Source organism: Octopus sinensis, linkage group LG8 (assembly GCF_006345805.1).
Source record: "Octopus sinensis linkage group LG8, ASM634580v1, whole genome shotgun sequence".
NCBI lineage: Eukaryota > Metazoa > Mollusca > Cephalopoda > Octopoda > Octopodidae > Octopus > Octopus sinensis.
This window is the reverse complement of record NC_043004.1, coordinates 61,448,854-61,462,786: the sequence shown is the minus strand read 5'-3', so window position 1 is coordinate 61,462,786 and position 13,933 is coordinate 61,448,854. Positions and strand designations below refer to the sequence as shown.

Here is a 13,933-nt window from a genome sequence, read left to right as displayed (position 1 = left end):
GACGATTAATTTCATAACATAATTTTCATTGAAAATTGTTTGCCATTGATTCAGTATTCCAGGTTGAACAGCGTTTACCTTCCGCCATGCATTCCGCGCCATTATATCCAAACTTAACTCACATATTGACTATTTCTCAGATTAATAAGGGAGATATTCCAAGTCACTCGGATTGAGCAATCGGATAGCAGCAAAAAAAAAAAAAAAACACCCACACACTCAGTGTTTTCACAATAGTTTGTCAGGCAAGAGTGTTGAGTGTTTGTATCTGAAGCCACAGGTTCCGATTGAAACCGACTTTCTGAGGAGCCACAATCTTCACCTGTGAAGCAAGACAATTGATTGTACAGCAACTCACCAGCGTGGCACAGACATAGGATGAGTCGAAACGATCGTAGGTGATTCGGGTAAAGAATCACGTTAATTCCATTTTCTCTATCAGATCTCTCTCTCTCTCTTTCTCACTCTCTCCCTCTATCTTTCTCTGTGTCCATATATATGTCTGCCTGTCTATCTCTATATTTATCAATATATATATATATGGTATATGAAAGACGGAAGATTGAATATAAAAGACTTTATAATTAATCACGACAATCGTTTCGACACATCTAGCATCGTTATATATATATATATATATATATATATATATATATATATATATACCAGAGTAGGCACATAAATGTGAAACAAGGGGAGAAAACCAGTACTCGAATACTGGACGAACGGAAATGTGAAACTGAACAACAGACTTTCTTTTTGTGATATTCTATCATGTTTATACAGCTTTAGTAATAAAGTATATATACATTCACACACACACACACACACACACATATATATATATATATAGTTCAAATTTACAGACGAGAAAATACGAAGACAAGTGCAGGAACAACAAGCATGTGATTAGAAGTTTAACGCTCGGGAAGGATGGAAAAGTATTTCACGTTTCCAGCCTACGCTCTTCGTGAGAAAATATAAAAAGGGGGAAAAATCGGAGAGAGAATAAAAGAGAAAGCGGGGAGAGAAAACATATGCATGTATATATATGTACGTATGTATCTATGTATGTATGTATGTATTTACATATAAAGAACATATGTTTCTTTGTATAACTATATTTTCATCTATGTGTGTCTGTGTGTGTATTTTTAATTTGCATTGAAATCTGTAGAAACTGAAATGTAATTAGAAATTTATTTTTGCCCTGATTCTCTCATATATGAATTCTCTTTCCTTATTAACTATTACCTTAATTTTGAAATGATCATTTATTATTATGTAGAATTATAAATTACATTGCGATATTTGTGCCAAGTAGCAAACCATTATAAACTTACTCAAATTGCTCGGAAAAGTAACACAAAAATCGTAAAATGTTTGATTGACGAAACACCAGACAGTGTGATACTTGAATGACAAGCAAGAAAGTAAAGCTGCTGCTGGATCACCACTATGATCCCTCCTCTATAAAGACTTTCGCAGGTTAATCACAACAATGCAGGATGAGAATGATTAAATGAAACAATAAATCATGTTCGTCACAGTTTCGATATTTGAGACATTCTCTAATGGATCAGGCTTTAATTGTTTTGAAGTGATGAGATTACAAATATATTTCATTGCTCAATTCCATGCAGTAACAAAGTTCACACTATTGCAAGAATTGCAAAAGTTGTACTCAAAATGGGATTTGTCCCCGGTTTCAAGTAACATACGTTCCTGATTCTTATCATTCTGAGGAAATTTAAAGGATCTTTGATCTTCAGATATTTCATATCTTTTCTATCGAGATAACGGTGATATTATATTGAATGTATATATACACAGATTGATATATTATGTACGTGCACACATACATACATACATACATACATACATACATACATACATACATACATACATACAATACAAACAAACATATATACATACATACATACATGTGCACATTATACATAATTAGTTTTTGTATTTGGCATGCTAGATTCGTCTTGTGAATTCGTGTGTTGAAACAAATCCTGTGTCTTGGTCATTACGCCAATAATAACACAGGCATTGGTTCAGTACCATGTCTCTAATCTTAGTCAATTAGGGAAAAATCTGAATAGATTATTTTTTTCATGTATTAGATAAAGAATTTGTCGTTTGTAAGTCCTTCCGTCGTAATTATCGACCTGTTCAATGACTCGCACTCTTCATTCAAGATCTAATCAGTGTTTATATTGTTATGCCTGTATTCATATATACCTGTATGTGTGTAAATAGATAGGCGTCTGCTTACAAAAGCTGATAAAAGTAAGTATATACAATCTTGCATGTGTGAGTGATTGTGTATGCACACCCGCGTGACAACATTAAGCATACGATTTGTGCATTGCTTAGATGTTTAAACAATATGGAAACAATGCGTGTGTTATGACTATTGCCGGAATTAACCACCCAAGACAATCATTTATACAAATGCTCACACACACAGATGCGCGCATGTGTGTGCGTGTGTGTTGTTTAAAGTACAGCTTGATTGACGTAAATTTGTGTGCGTTTGTATGTCGGTATGTGAGTGCATTTGTGTGTTTGTGTGTGTGTGTGTGTGCGTGTCTGGAAGGTTTGTGAGTAAATATGTTAATCAATCTATACCAGAAACGACCACCCATTTATTGTGTGTGAAATATATCCATTTATGTCATAAATTGCAAGCTAAATTTGAATGAACAACTCAGAAGATTTTGAACTTCGTTTCCCGGGACTGTCGGCAACCTGAAATCTCTTAGAAAGAAAAGACAAAACTTTTAATTAAGGAATTATCACAATATGACACAGTTAAACATTTAAATACAAAATTTTTCATAAAGGGATCATTGATCATGTTTATCAAATACAATGTTCAGTTTTAATGTACTCATACGTGAATTTGTGCTTTGATACAAGAATTGACATAACAAATGATAGATGAAAGAGATTGTACTAAAGTTGCTGTATAATATTACCTCTTTTACTGCAGCTCTCTGATTTTTCATAAAATACTTTTGTACGAACATCCATCCTAAAGCATGTTTAAAGTCTTCTGTGAATATGTAATAACAATCCTCTGCTCTCTCGTCGCTGCTCACCGCATATTTATTCTGGCAATGAGAAATGTAAAGATAATTAATTAATTGCAAGACAGAATTTTCTGTTATATGTATCAAAAATGTTTTATGAAATAAATATTTCTTAAACACACAAACACGCATTCATGCTCGCATAGACATATATATAGACACTCATTCACACGCGCAGCTTAGACAAAACACGCAGGTATTAGTTAATACAATTAGAAATTAGTATTATTTAAAATATTTTAGTTGAATTTCCTCGGAGGGAGAAAAAGATGAGACTCAAGTTTAAACGTATTTAATTCAACTTTAACATATTTTTTAATTATACTATTTAATTTTTAAAGTCTTGAATCGAAACAGCTGTCAGACATGACGTCCAATTTTGTAATTATTAAATAATTATTAATTTTATTATCTGCTTTCTTATTTTCTTATGTACATAAAGAGAGAAAGAGACCGAGAGAGAGAACGAAAGAAGGAGAGAGACATAGTGAGAAATAAATATATATATATATATAGAGAGAGAGAGAGAGGGAGAGAGATAGATAGATAGAGATATATCATTCATCTTGTGATTCATTTACTGCGGGAACAATTTGTAGGAAAAATATCACACCCCCATCTTTGTATCCATGGTCATTTCCTACAAAATAGAGGAAAAATTATAGGTTAGATGTATTTAATATTATTTTGCATTATCGCTTTGTTGCTTTTCTGAGGAAGCTTTACTCTTAGTATGACTACTTTCATTAGTTTCCTGTGTCGTCTAGCTATCTCGCCTCTCTCCCCATTCTCTTTCTCATTCTCCTCACACACACACAGTCACAGATTATATATTAATATATATATATATATACATATATATATATATATATATGAGAGTTTACCTAGAAAGTCACCCTCTAAAGCATAAATCTGGCCAAGGTTTTTTATGCAAGACCAGTAGTCGCACATGCACAGATTTCACTCGCGACGTCACAACTCATTTCTTCAGCTTGAGTGAACTGGAGGAACGTGAGATACAGTGCCTCGCTAAAGAATACAAGACAGAGCCCAGTCAGGGAATCGGTATACCTCATGATTGTAAACACGACGCTCCAACCAAACACTGAACTTTGCGCCTTCAATTTGTACACACATACACACACATATAATGATTGCAAGAATGATACTAAATGTCGAAGGACTAATAAGGCCAGTAACTCTGGTTTCATGGTTGCATAGTGCATAAGTGAGTGAGACTGAAAGGGATGCGAGTCGGTCAGAGGGTTAATCATTTAGAGCAATGCGAAATGAAATGTGTTGCTCATAAACACATACCACTTTGACTGGGCTTGGAATCGAAATCACAGTAATTCCCTGATGAGGACCACGTCCTAAAAATCAAAGAACGGTGCCTCGCCCAGTATGATAGAGCTGTAAATATTTCAATATAGAAATAAATCATCTATCACTTCTCTTTCTTCTCAACAAAACCCAGACAAGGCAAGATTCTCCGTCCAAATGTTGGATGATAATGGAATAGGAGCATAAAGTTTGATTAAATAAAATGGTTGGAACAAATTTAAGGTTTTTAAAGGGTTAACAGAAGAGGAATAAGGTATTTCCTTTACGTTTTAGTAGTGGATTAAGTATAAAGAAATCTAAACAAATAGTCTAGCAGTTCATATATTATCAACGCTATACTATGTTACAGCTTCAGCAACTAATTTCTATTAATTAAGTTTATGAACGTAACTCAAAATTCTTATATAACATGTATATGACATGGTCTGTCAATGTTATTTTTATTAGATATATGTTATCAAACCTGCGAGAAATAACAACCAAATATCGCTAAAACTAACTACACCATATCTACTTAAAGAAATGAAATGTGGTCTTGTAGAATCAGTCCCAAATTATCTAATTCTTTTTGGAAGAAAGAAGGCCACCGAGAAACAAGTATTTGAACATCGGCTTGCTAATAAAACCTGGAGGAAAAATATTTTCTTAATTTCATCACATCACAAAATAACCTTGCAATCATATTTAATTCATTAAAAGCTAGGGCCAAATTTTAAAGTGCATCAGTTATCGTAAACTCCGTCATAATTATGTTTAAAATTTATTTCCACTTACAAATAGGAGGCAAAGCTAACAGGGCCCTCACTGATTAAAAGTTAAAAATATGTTCATCATTCACGCTTTAAGTTAGATCTATTTGGTCCATCTACAAAAAGACGTGTGAAAAGAAAAATACATTATCTGAAAGATTTAAGAGAATCGCAAATTATGTTATGCTTGCACACACAAAAATGAAGGAAAAACAACATAGATTTGTGAATAAAACAACGCAAATACATAGCAGTAATCATTTTATACGTTCCAGATAAACCATGAAAATATGTTTTGCGGCTTTAGATTCTTAAATTAGATTTCAAAACGGTTTTCTCTTAAAGATATAACATAGATATATGTGAGTAGTGTGTGCGTGTCTGTATTTACACACGTGCATATGCCTACATATATATATATATATATATATATATATATATATATATATATACATACATACGTATAGATATATATTTTTATATAATATATATATATATATATATATATATATTATATATATATATATATATATATATATATGTATATATATATATATATATATGTATATATATATATATATGTATATATATATATATATGTATATATATATATATATGTATATATATATATATATATATATATATATACATACATATATATATATATATATATATATATATATATACATATATATATATATATATATATATATATATATATACATATATATATATATATATACATATATATATATACATATATATATATACATATATATATATATATATACATATATATATATACATATATATATATATACATATATATATATATATATATATATATATATATACATATATATATATATATATACATATATATATATATATATATATATATATATATATACATATATATATATATATACATATATATATATATATATATATATATATATATATATATATATATATATACATATATATATATATATATATATATATATATATACATATATATATATATATATATATATATATACATATATATATATATATATATACATATATATATATATATACATATATATATATATATATATATATATATATATATACATATATATATATATATATATATATAATATATATATATATATATATATATATATATACATATATATATATATATATATATATATATATATATATATATATATATATATATATATAAAGTGTATAAACACACGCACATGCACATATTCAGCAAAGTAACATTATATGTCCAAATCATATAGTAAAAAACCAACTCAATTATAAGAAATAAACGAAATATAGGCACATACATTTTCGTACGTATGTTTGTATGTATAAATGTATGTATGTATGTATGATTGTATGTATGTATATATGTAAGTATGTATGTATGTATGTTTGTATGTATGTATGTATGAGTGTGTGTGTGTATGTCTGTGCATGTATGTATGTATGTATGTATGTATGTCCGAAATGCATAATGAGTGTGGAAAGGGAAAACCATACAGAAATTAATAATATAAAAGTTTCCTTCTAAAACCGTATATAACTGAAGCATGTTCTCTAAAATTTGATTATAAAGTTTTTCATGACGTTTACTAAACTACTTTCATGGAAATTGTCGTGATTTTTTTTCTAATTTTCGTTTATTTCTTTGTTTATTTATTCATTTACGATTCGTCTGTAAGGATCGATAGTGAAAATCAGGCTGATACAGACTGAATATAGCTCAATTAGAGATTTAATAGGAAACCAATTAGCTCAAAATTTCATCTCATCTCATCTATTGCATGACTAGTTCTGTTGGTTGCCGCAAATTTATTGATTGTCTACACTCATATGCAACAGGTTTCTAGTTGTTATAGAACTTTTATATTTATATAAAATTTACTTTTGGTTTAGAATCTACGAATTCATTTTAAGATTCGGGTTTGCAAGTATAAAAGTAAATATTTGTTGAGATATATGAGGCTTATGATCAGATATATTTTGAGATATATGAGGCAAATAATCAGTAATATTATTTACAATATTTCTGGAAGCATTAAGGCGGCGAGCTGGCTGAAACCTTAGCACGCCGGCCGAAATGCGTAGCCGTATTTCGTCTGCCGTTACGTTCTGAGTTCAAATTCCGCAGAGGTCGACTTTGCCTTTCCTCCGTTCGGGGTCGATTAGATAAGTACCAATATAATCAACTTAATCCGTTTGTCTGTCCTTTTTTGTCCTCTCTGTATTTAGCCCTTTGTGGGTAGTAAAGAAATAGGTATTTCGTCTCTCTTTATATTCTGAGTTCAAATTCCGCCGAGATCGACTTTGCTCTTCATCCTTTTGGGATCGAGAAATTAAGTACCAGTTGCGTCTGATCGACTGGACCACTCCCCTAAAATGTTGGGCCTTGTACCCCTGGAAGCAATAAGGCGGCGGGTTGGCAAAAACATTAGCATGCCGGGCGAAACGCTTAGCGGTGTTTCGTCCATCTTTACGTTCTGAGTTATTCCGCAGAGGTCGACTTTGCCTTTCATCCTATCAGAGTCAATTTAATAAGTACTAGTTGTGTACTGGAGTCGATCGAATCGACTGGACTCCTCCCTCAAAATTTCGAGCCTTGTGCTTAGAATAGAAAAAAGTATTTTTGGAAGTATTCTCATATATAGGCGCAGGAGTGGCTGTGTGGTAAGTAGCTTGCTAATCAACCACATGGTTCCGGGTTCAGTCCCACTGCGTGGCATCTTGGGCAACTGTCTTCTGCTATAGCCTCGGGCCGACCAATGCCTTGTGAGTAGATTTGGTAGACGGAAACTGAAAGAAGCCTGTCGTATATATATATATATATATATATATATATATGTGTGTGTGTGTGTGTGTGTGTGTGTATGTGTTTGTGTATCTGTGTTTGTCCCCCTAGCTTTGCTTGACAACCGATGCTGTTGTGTTTACGCCCCCGTCACCTAGCGGTTCGGCAAGAGAGACCGATAGAATAAGTACTGGGTTTACAAAGACTAAGTCCCGGGATCGATTTGCTCGACTAAAGGCGGTGATCCAGCATGGCCGTAGTCAAATGGCTGAAACAAGTAAAAGAGAAAGAGAGTAAGAGTATATATACTTCTTTATAGTTAAATATGATAAAAACTACAAATATAATGAAGTAAGAAAGCGGTTTCGCATCTCATCTAATGCCTCGTAGGAAGGTGAACAGCTATATGAATCACTAGTACGTGAAGCAAATTGCTTTGCGGTATTTCTTCTGAAGCACTATTTTCTGAGTTCAAATCTTGCACAGCTGAACATTGCATTCCTTCTTTCTATGTCAATAAAGTGTCATTCAAGGGCTAATGTCGATATAATGAACTTGCTCTTCAAAATTGCTGACCTTGCACCAAAAATTAATTAAAAATTATATACATTTTTGGAATGAATTCTTACCCACTATTCGCATATATATCTCTATAGGTTGGAAAAAAATTAATTTTGATTTAATATTTTGCTCCAGAAGCACTTTTGGTTTCCATGACATTTTCCAACTTTCTCATACTCGTGAGGTTGTTGAATGAGCTGCTTGACCTTTTAAATGTATTTTTATCTCTAGGGAGTCATATACGCAGAAAAAAACAGACTTCCGGAATTAGACGTTACTATACTACTACTACTATCACCAGTCTGTTTAAGTTCATTATGACTAACTAGGCTAGCATTTACATGCTTTTCAGAAACGTAGCGTGGGAGATAACGTGATTATTGGCATCTATTTCTAGTCGGTAATCAATCATTTCTTGGATTTTCTATCCCTCCTTTCTTCGAGCATTCAGTGAGGGACGACAAATGCCTTGGACGTCAAGTCTGTTACGGAAACTAAATAATGATAACAGCAACCACTTTGACAATAATAGTTTTGGCAGAAAACCAGCAATTTTTGGAAATGCAGGTAATCGATTACAGTGAGCTAGCCCTCAACTGGTACTTATTTTATCAACCGAAAAATGATTAAAGGCAAGGTCGAGTCGGTTAAATTTGAATTCAGTTTTATAAGTCGTATGTAAATACTTATAAGTTTTTGCCCAGCGTAGAACGATTTTGTCTACTCCTTAGTTCTTTGGTGCATACTGTCCACCGTTTTAGGACTGACGTTAAGATGGAATTCGGTCTTAACAAATGTGATGCAATGAGTATGAAAAGGGGCAATATGCAATCCTAGCAGAGAGAGAATTACCAAATTGAGAAATAATGAAAGTAATTGAAACTGAAGGATCTAAGTATTTTGGCACACAGTCGTGGAGAAGGAAATAAAAGAACAGCTGAAGAAACAGTATTTCCGAAGACTACGATTGGAGTTGCTCTCGAACTTGATTGGATAGAATAAATTCAACATAGTAAATTTGATAGCATCACTTAGATACGGAGATGCAAACATAAATTGGTAAAAGAATGAGCTGTTGAGTATGGATATGGAGACAGAAATTATTGGCACTGTACGGAGCATCCCATTCCAAGAGTGATGCCGATTTTTAGTACCTCTCTAGGCGAAAGTGTGGGAGAGGTTTGACCACTTGTCAGGTTTGGGTTGAATAGGAGTATGTTGGTAGTATGTTGATGCCTTTGAAGAAATCCGATGTCGTCAATGCAAATAATAGTATTGGGAAATAGATATTTAAAGGGGTAAAAAGCACAGAAAAGAAATGTCATGGAAAGGGGAAAAAATGTACGGCCAGTTTGTAGGAGATACGAGCGATAAGACGAATACAGAAGACCGGTGATTATGTATGCAGAGGAGCGACTTCAATAATGAAAGGAAATCACTTTTATGCGCGGTATAAGATCAATCATTGAGGAAAAACTATGTGATACGTAGAATTGGTAAGACAACCGAGAGCGACAAATACAGAATGTATGGGGAGAGGGGTCAAACATTTGGAACGCTGTTAGTAAGTGCCTGAAATTAGCACAACTTTAATAGAAAAGGGAACATAACAATGTAGCAAAAATTATTTATTGGAAGCTTTGTGAATATAATGGTGTAGAAAGGGCATAAATGTGGTTTGACCGGAATGCAATGACTCAGTGTGTCCATCATATTAAACATCGAAATTCGGACATTTTTGTAGGGAAGAGAAAATAAATACATACCTGATAATTGACATAGGATGCCTTGTTGACGACGGAAATGAAGAGAAAGAAGAAGAAAAATGTGAAGGACAATGATGAATTGAAATGTGACAGACGCAGCTTGAGTGAAATGAAGAGAGTAAACAAGATAGCAACGTAGCTCTAAAAGACGGCAACGAATGTATAGAACACCTACTGATATCATCAATGCTGGAGAAGTACGAGATTTCTCCACGTGGCTCTGGAAGTATGAGTAAAGAAGTGTCACGTTATAATGCTGGCAGTGGAGAGCTAACATTTTACATCATACGTATCATCAGAAGTTTGAGATTTTTCATGAACAAAAAAAAATAAGGAGGAGGAAGTGGGGGAGGGTAATTAATAACTAACGACTGACTCATTAGAAGGGCGCATGCAATCAAATGCGAAGGCACCCAATAACTAAATGGTCAGACATCAAAATCATTGAAAGGAGGAGAGAGTTATAATATTAAGTATTAATATATGACAGATTACTAACAACAAAAACGATACTTGAAAAGGATTATTTCAGTAGAGTGAGGAAGCTAATGAAGTGAAAGCTAAATGGTTCGAATCCGATGAAGGTAAGGTTGTAAATACTTGGGCAATATCATTACTTAGTTACTCAGCAGCTTTTGTAGATTGGACAAAAACTGAATTAGCAAAGCTAGAGATAAGAACTAGGAAGGATTTCAATATGAACAGAGTACTCCACCCAAGTGAAGGAGTAGCAAGATTATACCAACGTAGAAAGGAATGTGGAAGAAGGTAAATATCAGTAGAAGACTGTGTGGAAGTAAATTGAGTAGATAGACTCCTATGTAGGTAATAGTGAAGAAAGTTTATTAAAAGCTGTTAGAGTCACGGCAAGACACAGGGAAACCAAGACAACAAACGAACTTAAAAACCAGAAAAATGAAACAGAAATTACTTGACTGACAGGAGGAATCGTTGCATGGTAGATTACCAAAGACAGCTTCAGCAAATAGTAGTAGTGAGACATGGTTATGGCTGCAGAAACGGAAACTGAATAGCGTGACAGAGAGTCTGTTAGTAACTGAACAGGATCAAGCATTAAGGACTACTTGGATACACGCCCAAATAGGCAAAATACTAAGTAGATTGCCAATGTATATTATACAAATCAAAATAGGAAAGCGTTACACATATAGTAAGTGAATGTAGCATGTTGGTACAGTCAGAAGACAAGAAAAAACATGACAATCTATGTAGAGCAATCCAGTGGGAGCATTGTAGAAAGCTAGGATTTGAACATACTGATAAAATGGTATGAGCATTCACCTAGTAAAGTAATAGAAAGTAAGAAATAGCAATAGAGGGTAGAATGTCTGATTTAGTAGTAGTATATAAAGAGAATAGAAAGTGCCAGGTAATTGATTTTACAGTCCCAGGTGATGCAAATATTAATAAGGGAAGTACAGAAAATGGAGCAATGTGCCATGAATTACCTATTGGATTACTAAGACTATGGACAGTGCGGGTACAATTTATCCCAGTAGTTATAGTGCATTGGGAACTTTCCCTAAACATCTGTTCAGATATATAGCGGGAAGTTGCATAAAACACAGTACAGCTGCAGAAAACACTGTTATTAGGGACAGCTAAGATACCTAGCAGGGTTCTTGGCATCTAAGGCTACTTGTAGCCCGATGTTAGGAATCATTTCGATTCCAACAGTCTAATCTTATAATAATAATAATAATAATAATAATAATTACCAGGCACTGACTCGCATGGCTTCTGATTTTATATGATAGAAAGTATTATCATCTACATGCTTTGTCTTGGTGTAAAATATTTGCTTGTCAGATGCTTCAACCTAACCAGTTGAGCTTGTCGTTTGGTTGCTCGCGATATTTGCATCTCTGATCCCGTGCAGACGTAGTGGGTGAGCATCATAGCCAAGTGAGTGTTTCCTTCAACATCGTTATACTACCCTTATTCAGGACCTTTTGATCGGGATGTTCTACTCAACCTGAACAAAATTCTAACTGGACCCCACCTGCAAGGTCATGAACTAGTGTAGCCTTATCAAACACATAGTCATGATGGGTATACTGAGCTTCGTATATTCTATCCCAGTGTCACTTTCATGGCATGCACTGCTCTCTCACTCAATGAGTTTGATGATGCGGATGATGATGATGATGATTACAGCAACAATAATATTGGCACAAAACCAGTAAATTCAGGGAAGGGTGTAAGCTGATTACATCAAACCCAGTACTCAACTGCTATTTATTTTAGCGATTACGGGGTGTTAAAGTAGACCTTAGCATACCTTGAACAGCAAAGATGACGGAATACCACTAAGCTTTTTAACCGGTGTTGCAAAGATTATACCTGCTCGCTACCTTAATAATAATAATAATAATAATAATAATAATAATAATAATAATATTAATAGGAAGAAGAAGTGAAAGATACCCAAACTGAATGGCCTGAAGCCAGTGTGGAAAATATTATTGCAAGGATTGAATAATTGCTAGCAAGTAAAACTGTCCGGGAACAATTGGCTTAAAGGTGGAAGTCGTACATTCCGCATGGCAAATATGTGGCCAGTAGCAATAAAGCTGATGTTGACCTGAAACACTCCGATGAATGATTAAGAATCTCAGGGCTACAGGCAAATAGCAAAGGTTTCAACTTAGCTGCATAAGATCAACGCTTCTTTACACGGAACTGCCAAGTTAATGTGAATAAAAATTCAATCTTTGGAATTAGAATTTTATCTCCAGTAGAGAATAAATCAAGACGTGACAGTGTTGGCCAATATCTATTCTGATTAATATGTCGGCATTATAAAGCCAAAACTGTTGATCGGTGGTGAGGACATTGCTCTCAGGATGTAAATGAGGAAGAAAATATAACTAAGATTTGTGATTTTCTAGTATATACAGACAGAAGAATTAAAGCTAATACACCAAACACTTTTGTAAAAGACCAACATAATAAATTATGTTTATTGATTGACGTAGGTTCTCCTTGTGATCATATTTCGGCAAAATAATCTGTCAAGCTCAGATTATATAAAAATTGGCTCGTTGAAATTTATAAAAATGTGGTATTTCAAGCGCTTTCAGTACCAGTAATTGTAAGAGCACTAGGAATGGAATGGTCAAAATAGGAACCAAACATTATTTGCGAATGATCCCTGGCTTATCCTTCTCTGCAAGAAGTGCATAAGGTTGTTTTAACTGTCATGTCACATATATTGAGTACAGTAATTTCACCGTGAGAATAATGCCTTCCATACAAAAATTCTGTCCTACACAAATTTATTTGATTTTACAAGTAAACGATGTAGTGTGTTTATTTTAATGACCTATCAACGTATTGAGTGAGTTTCTTTGCCTTTGAGAAGGTACTCAGCAAGAATTGGAAACAAAATTGAAGATAAGTTAAAAATATCAACAACAACAAATAATAATAATAATAATAATAATAATAATAATAATAATAATAATAATAATAATAACAATAATAATAATGATGATGATGATGATAATAATAATAATAATGTTATAATAATAAAAAAAGAAGAAGAAGGGAGTGCAT

General features: G+C 33.1%; 1 protein-coding gene across 2 annotated transcripts in view; it reads right to left on the bottom strand.

The window, feature by feature from the left end:
* LOC115215057 (endothelin-converting enzyme homolog) overlaps positions 1 to 13,933 on the bottom strand; it is a 157,424-nt gene that overhangs the window by 122,100 nt on the left and 21,391 nt on the right. The window contains exons 1-2 of one of the 2 annotated variants that reach the window (XM_036505420.1): positions 3,718 to 3,756; positions 2,991 to 3,125 (exon numbers count right to left, since the gene is read on the bottom strand). In XM_036505420.1, the coding sequence (XP_036361313.1) occupies positions 2,991 to 3,125; positions 3,718 to 3,741 (159 nt within the window). In that variant the 5' untranslated portion in view covers positions 3,742 to 3,756. Of the gene's footprint in view, positions 1 to 2,990; positions 3,126 to 3,717; positions 3,757 to 13,933 lie in introns of those variants that run through there. The other variant, XM_029784197.2, reaches the window with a different exon arrangement.